General features: G+C 32.0%; 1 protein-coding gene across 1 annotated transcript; it reads right to left on the reverse strand.

Annotated features, from left to right (window-relative positions):
• Positions 1-3,503: 3,503 nt before the first annotated feature.
• On the reverse strand, positions 3,504-6,138 carry LOC132728743 (uncharacterized). Its single transcript, XM_060714415.1, has 3 exons — positions 5,953-6,138; positions 4,649-5,493; positions 3,504-4,059 (listed from the first exon to the last, which is right to left on the reverse strand). The coding sequence occupies exons 1-3, from the start codon at positions 6,136-6,138 to the stop codon at positions 3,504-3,506; spliced, it is 1,587 nt and encodes a 528-aa protein (XP_060570398.1).
• Positions 6,139-8,016: the final 1,878 nt, after the last annotated feature.

The following is an 8,016-nucleotide window of genomic DNA, read 5'->3' on the forward strand; positions in this document are numbered from 1 at the left end:
TTAAAAAAAACCTTTTAGTGGACTCCTTTTATTGCACAACAAAATTTTTTTATTGTTCATTATTCTATTTCCCTACAAAGTTAATTTAGGGGTTTTTCATTTGTTTTCCCCCTATTAAAATTTTTTTTTTATTAATTCCCCTTTTTTTCTAAAAGTAATTTTTTTGGGTTTGGGAATTTTTTTTTTCCTTTTAAACCTTTACCTTTTTTATATAAAGCGGAAAAAACTCTTTTGATTTCCCCCTTCCTTTTTTTAGGCCTTTAAATTTGAAAAAAAAATGTTCATGGTTTTGGCCCAAAAAAACAAAGTTTTCGTTTGAGAAATTTATTAAAAAGGGGGAAACCCCCTTTTTTTTTCGGGCGGCCCCGATCCCCATTTTTTAAAAAAGGTTCCAATTTAGGGGGTTCCAAAAAAGGGGGATGTGCCCCCTTCTGTTTGGGGGGTTTTTAAATTGGGGGGGGATTTGGGAATTTCCCCCCTCATTTTGCCCAAAAAAATTTTTGGACCTTGTGAGAGGCTGGGAAAAAGGCCCCCAGGGGGCGATTTAAAAAGGGGAAACCCTTTTTAACCCCCCAAAGCTGAAAAAGCCTTTGGGGCTCTTTTTTTTAATCCCCTTGGAAGTTTTTTTTCCAAACCCCCTTTGAAAACAAATTTTTTTATGGTTTAAAATTTTTACGGGAAAATAGTGATTTTTTGGCAATTTTTGAGAATGGGTCCCCTTTTTTTGCCTATTTGGGAAAAATAAATAAAAAAAGACTTTTAGATTTTTGTTACAAAGGGGGCCAAAGGTCTAGTCAAACCCTTTTGTCAAGTTTTGATTAGCCAATTTTTAAAGGATTTTTTTAAGTTTTATAAAATTTTTTAGAAATATTTAGTCTTTATATTCATTGGCTTCAATTTAGGCAGTTATGGGTTTTATATTCAGTGGAAAATAACATTATATCTGATCATTATTTACATATTGATATGAAGAAACTAATAATTTATCAGTGATTACATTTTATAAATACTTTCTTGTTTATTTAATGTTTAAAAAGATGCATTTCAGCCAATATTTAAACATTCATGTGTTCAATATAGAGATAACGCGCCTTCTATAATGAAGTATTGAATTGGATTTGTTTGGTTAAAGGAGTGAGCTCTACTTAACATAATATCAAATGTATATAAGACAAAATGGATATATTCCATTGACACACCTCAATATGAATATATAGTCATCACCAGCCAAGGAGTGATGATGTTTATTGTAAAGATATCATGTTTATGCATATTTAATGTCTCTTTATCGGGTGTTATTATAATACACGCATTATCAGATAAATATACTGGTGTTAGATACCTTTTATATATTTAATAACTTTAAGCTCGAAATGAGATAATAAGCTTGTACATTGATGAATAATATATAAGCAGTGTTATTCTAAAAATAAAAGCCAAACACAAGTTTGTGGCTATGAACAATCTTGTATCTGATGAGCGATTACAACACATATTGATTAATGCCTACCTACCCAGTTTGGAGCTACGAGCCAGAAGCCATTATTGGAATTGTAAAATAACCCAATAAAAAACGAGTATAAAATATGTATAAATTTGTTATACTATGGAGGGACAGCTCACATTCGTTTAATGATTAACCTAAGATTTAACCAACAATTAAATTTAAAATATTTCATTTCTTTATGAGATTTCGTTTTGTAACAGAATATACAAAAAGAGCATACTTCGATTTAAAATTCATTTTTATATTTATATAATCTTATTATTGTTGAGATATAGTCAATACAATTAAATTTAAGACCAAATCCCCGATTATTTGGCAATATATAAATTTAAAAAAAAGCATAAATCCATGTATTTACTATTTGGTTTTCTATTATGATTAGTAAAGTACTTCATTTGTAAACAAGATATAAACCCCAGCACTTTTACTATAACTATGCTGATCAAACCGGGAGTTAAACGCTCTAAAATTATATAGAACTAATAAAAAAAAGCACTTGAATTTATGTAAGACGAACTTTAATTAATTAAAATACTGTCAATGATTAGCAGTTATTTATGTCGACACTACTAGATTATCTAGAGAGAGTTAGTCCTTCCATCAATCACTACATTTAGTATTCTGTGACAGATAACATCACTCTTTTAGTCGTATAACGATCGAACAGTCAGCATGTGAAAATGGAATTATAGGCAGTAATATTTTATAGTCAGAACAACATTAGGTCGCGCGTGCCTCTTCTGTAAGACACAATCATTTACATTTCGTGGCCCTCTTTGAATAATCAATATCATTTACAATATGTACCACTCACGTTAGGATAACATAAATATAATTGTTTAAACTCGTCCTCTCCTACCATGAATCATGTTTCTGTTAAATACTTATATGTGGTGAGATCTGGTCGCGTTTAATTACGGTTTCCGCGCTCTTACACTGTTAATAATCATATATAGTTATATTAAATGAAACTTGTGCAACTTGTAGCAGATTCCATATAAAAGCTTGTATCATGGGTTATAACTTTATTTTTTGTTTATTGGGGCGAAATTTGGACCTATTGGTTGTAAAACTTCTAGAGTTTGAATTTATTATATTTTATGATTTTTTATATTCCTCTTCCTCACAGAGGGTGCTATAATGAAAATTTGCGTGATACTCTCTCACTCACTCGACCCATCACCAGAGCTCCATCTAACATAGTAAGAGTGTAGGAGAGAGAATGTAATACGTTTATAATTAAATTAAAATATCATTTATCTAGTAAGTAAAACTCATACCAGCCACTCTTTCAATTGATATCATGCGCGAGTGTGAGCATGTTCTAAAGAGAGATAAAATGTAATAATGCAAAATACAGTTGATATAAATCATCTTTGCAATATAAGGAATGATAGAACTCTTTAGGAACTATAACATTCTTTATACATTGAGTGATCTCAAAGATGTGATATTTATTTATGTGTCAGTATTGTAGAACAAGGAATTTTTGTTATTCTATTTTTCTCATGTATTTGACTTCTTTGTTGATGCATAATTATTTAGAATCTTATTTGCTTTGAAAGGTTCAGCTTACATTTGGCTCACACTTTTAATTATCATATTTGTTTTTTGTTTTTATTTAGTTCTAGAATCTTCCAGGAGCGGTTGTGTCATAGGGTTATTTTTGGGTTATTCTTTCTTGTGCGCGCCTATTATCCTTGATATCATTTTATACTCAGTTGTGATCAGCATCTTTGGTTGAATTGTTCCGTAAATGTCCTAATGTTTGTATTTTATTCATCGTTCAATTAGTTATCCTTTATATTATCAGTTGTTGTTTTCGTTTTTCTGTACTATTTTTTTTGCTTTTTACTTCAAGAAGTTATGATCTAATTACTTTAATAAAAATTTTTTGTAGTGCTCAAATACAGGACAGTCCATGAGTAATTATTGTCTTCCTTTTAGACAACACTTGTATCAAAGCTTTTCACTATCAAAATCCTTCTGTTGGAACTCAGAATAGTTTTAACTGTTTTTCCAATAAAGTTACATTATCTGCAATACATTCTGTACTTTCATTTGTTAATGTTTCCCTGGACATTTCAGTTCTGTTTGAAAGACTATCTTTATATAGTTTTGAAACAGTGCTACTTACATTCTCGTCATTGTCTAAAACATTATCAGTAGGTTGTGTTACAACAGGATCAAATTGTTTAATTGCAGTGGTACTTGAAATTATTTCATTGTTACAATCAACGTCATTGCACAGTTCTTTCATTTTAACAGTATCACACAACACACTTCTTTTATTTGCAACACCAGAATCACCTTGTATTTCTAGATTATCACAAGATGTACTTTCTCTTTTGTTTTCATTGATGCCTTGGGTTTCCACATCTAAATTCAAATTTCTTTTAAATTCATCTACAATTTTATCAACTGGTTGTTCTAACTGTTTTATTTCTTCAGTTACTTTCTTGCACTCCCTATTTAACCTTTCATATTCAGCTTCTAGGAACTCTCTATCCCTCTCTGATGATATCTGTTGTTTTCTGTCTCTGATACTTATTCTGAAAATAATATGTAAAATATATTTACCTCAGTAAGATAGCCAAGGTTTTGACGTAACGACTCAAAACAGTAATATATATATACATGTACGAGTTGGAAAATTTAACCAGCTTTGGCCGCCTAGTAACAATACCATTGAGTCTTCATTATTCAAAAAATTATATGAAGATTTGAGCAAATTTGACATAATAAACCTGTTAGTAATGTGCATTTATTAACAAAGGCATCCTTATTAAATGGCTTGTTGACTTTTATAAATATACTTTAGCCACAAGGGGAATTTTAAAGCATTTAGGTTTGTGTTATGTAAGAAACCCGCTTGCATCTGACTAAAAGCGTATCATTTCTTTATTCAGTTACACTACTGAAACTCTACGGCAAAATATGTAAACGTTCAAGTATCAATGTGAATTATTTCAAAGACTTAACCTTTATACGAACAAACGGAAGTATTTCTTCACTAAAAGGAATAAATCTAATTAATGAAAATATGTTAGTCAGACTTTTCATTTCCCCTTTCATGATATCAAAAGTAACATCATCCAATGTTTTTATAAAAAAAATTGTTGTCTAAGTAAATGGACTAACCTGTCTTTCTTAAGCTGTACAAGTCTTGTTCTCAGCTCTGCCAAAGTTTCTGTGACATCTATTTTAGCCGACACGTTTGAAGGATGCCTCTTCACTGACGTCATTTTTCCAACTGAACATGTTTGAACATCAATTACTAAATTTGACTCTTCATTATTATCACATTTTAAATCACTTGTTACTTGTTCATTGTCATTTATATCAAAACTTGAGCAAAGAAAATCAGATTCTCTTCTTGAAGTCGTTACATCTTCGGATTTAATTGGACTGATATCATTCTCTATAGGACTGAACTCCACTGATTTCCTTTTAGTTATAGTCAATGACTCTGGATTATTGTCGGTTAGTTCAGAAATTTTCTGTTCACCAGTTTCAGTAGATGTCTTATCAGTATCGTGCTGAATCTTCAATTCCCACATTATCTCATCTACTAAACTGCTGCCCCTTTTATTAGATGAATTTCCAAATGTATCAATTTCAAAGTCAAAGAATAAATTATCATCATCACTATTTTTATTTGCGTCATCATCTTTTCTACAGTTTTCATTAGACTTGCTGCAATTACTCACGCTTCCTGTTGTTGGTGATAATGAAGATCCAGTTACACTGGGTCTTTTCATCTGAGTATAAATAGCACCAGTTTCAAAGACACTAACTCGTGGGAGACTAGAATCTGTGAAACAAGGATGTACTTTTGGAGAGTTTCTGTTTCTATCTAATGAGTTAAATCTGTCTTTAGTTGATTCTGAGGAACATATTCCACTGTCACGGTTCTCATGACCACCTGATCTGGTCTGTTCATCAGGCAAAGATGATGATGATTGTACTTTTGGTTTAACAGATAACTATAATAGAAATACATATTATTTAGAGAAAAAGATATTTTTTTAGAATGATTTAGACTTAAGACCTTGAATCTTTTTTGTCACAAGATAGATCCATATCAATCAAATTATTCTTTGTCATGTTCGTAAAGCTAAAAAGAAAACGATTAACATAAGAACTATAAACCAAAAATATTTATTGCATTTTTTCTAATCATTACAAATTCTTTTCCTCGTTTTTTTTTTTTTTTTTTTTTTTTTTTTTTTGTTCCTTAATCTTTTAATTGTTTTGATTTGTTTGACTGTAAAATAAAGATCGATATTATTGTTGTAAAAGATGATTGTGTGTTTACATTTCAGTTTGCGTTTAGTTTGAGTTTGGTTAACACATTATTTCTCATATCTCGGTAAAGTGTCAGTGCATCTTACAGGTTTTACTGGAAAAATATATAAACTCAACTGTTAAATTGTGTGACTTACATAAGAAGATCTATTGATAGGATCGGGTACACGAGTTATCTCAACAGCTTCATGATAAGGATGTGCATCATCCATATAGCCCTCCAATCCTTCAGGTGTTTTCTGTGTACTAGTTTCCTGCATCAGAACTCGAAGCCAGGAACCAAGCTCCGTCCAATTAATTGGCTTAATGACAAAATAATACATGTCCAATTAACTGGCTAAATAACAAATAATAATACACTTCCAATTAATTGGATAAATAACGAAATAATAATACATGTCAAATTAATTGGCTAAATATTGAAATAATAAGACACAAATACAGACATCTTATTCAGTATTGCCATGACATAGATAAAAATGAATTCCTAAAGAACACCCAAAAAAGGAAACATTGAAAATGTTGCAGGCCTGAATTGATTTAGCCTGCTCATGAATGGTACTTGAAAGTGCTACCGTCCACCGTAACACTTTTTGACCAAACCTAGTATACTAAACTTGATCTTGGGTTTAATACATAAATACTTAAGTTATTAAATGAATGGATTTTATCTAAGCAAGTGTCCTATTTCCTTGTATCAGTATATATCCAAATTCCCCCCTAAAAAAAACAAGAGCCAGTTGAACGGGGTGATGCTCCTCGCATAGGTTTTCTTCAAGACCTTCAAGGTAGCGACCCCAATGTTGCATGTGACACGTCGATTCAATATGGTGATCATCTCTGTGAAATAGTTGACTTAAATGTAACGAAGTTATGGGCCGGACACGATTTTGCTGCAAGGTAATGCTGTGACATTGACTTCCAAGGTAGCGACCCAAATGTTGCTCGCGACACATTGTCTCAATATGGTGATCAATTCTGTGAAATAGTTTTAAAATCCAACCTCAAATAACAAATTAATGGGCCGGACACGATTTTGCTGTAAGGTCATGCTGTGACCTTGACCAGCAAGGTAGCGACCCAAATGTTGCGCGCGACATTTCATCTCAATATGGTGATCAGTTCTGTGAAATAGTTTTAAAATCTGCTGTGAAATAATTTTAAAATCTGACTTCAAATAACGAAGTTATGGCCCGGACAAGATTTTGCTGCAAGGTCATGCTGTGACCTTGACCTTCATGGTAGCGATCCAACCAAGTGATACGCGCGACACGTCGTCTTAATATGGTGATCATTTCTGTGAAATAGTTTTAAAATCCGACTTCAAAAAAGAAGTTATGGGCTGGACACAATTTTGCTGCAAGGTCATGCTATGACCTTGACCTTCAAGATAGTGACCCAAATGTTACGTGCGACATGCTGTCTCAATATGGTGATCATTTCTGTAAAATAGTTTTAAAATCCGACTTCAAATAATGAAGTTATGGACCGGACACGAATTCGGGACGTAGGTACGTACATATGTACAGATGGACGGATTGACGGACCAACGGACAGACAACCCGACGACTAAATTCTCCCTCGAATTTTTTCGGGGAGCATAAAAAACAGGAAATATCATATAAACATGACCTGTCGAAAGCATAGTGTATGTTGCAAGTGTCAAATGTTGGTATCTAAGATACATACGACTAACGAGTATTGTGTAAAATCTACAACTTCAACAATGTAATGAATATTAATATTATATCACTTAAGAGACAGTGTCGTACATATTTTTTTCAACAGAGTACTTTAAAATCTGTAAAAAATCAAAGTGCCTTCAAATCTGCTCAAAATTAAGACTTCCTTTCATCACACATACCTCTATTGTTTTTTCTCCCTATTATTTTCCAGGAGCATTAGACCAAGCTCGCTTTTGAAATTCCAACTCGCAAACTTCACTCGTTTGTGTCCGATAACATTCAAAATTGTTCTCGTGTACAAGGCACCAACGTGTTCCCCATTTACGCTTGTTAAAACTACTGTATACATCGACATACCCTAAAATAAATAATTATAAATAATTTTAGTTTACCCAAAAAGGGTCTGGTGACTAAACTTGATCGCTCATTATAAATGATTAATAATACTACAATACAGGATTTTTTTTTAAAAGATGGGATTTTATACATCATATCTGGCTCTATAAAATGATTTTA

The sequence above is a fragment of the Ruditapes philippinarum genome, unplaced genomic scaffold (genome assembly GCF_026571515.1).
Source record: "Ruditapes philippinarum isolate M1 unplaced genomic scaffold, ASM2657151v2 ctg3358_1_1_1_1, whole genome shotgun sequence".
Classification (NCBI taxonomy): domain Eukaryota; kingdom Metazoa; phylum Mollusca; class Bivalvia; order Venerida; family Veneridae; genus Ruditapes; species Ruditapes philippinarum.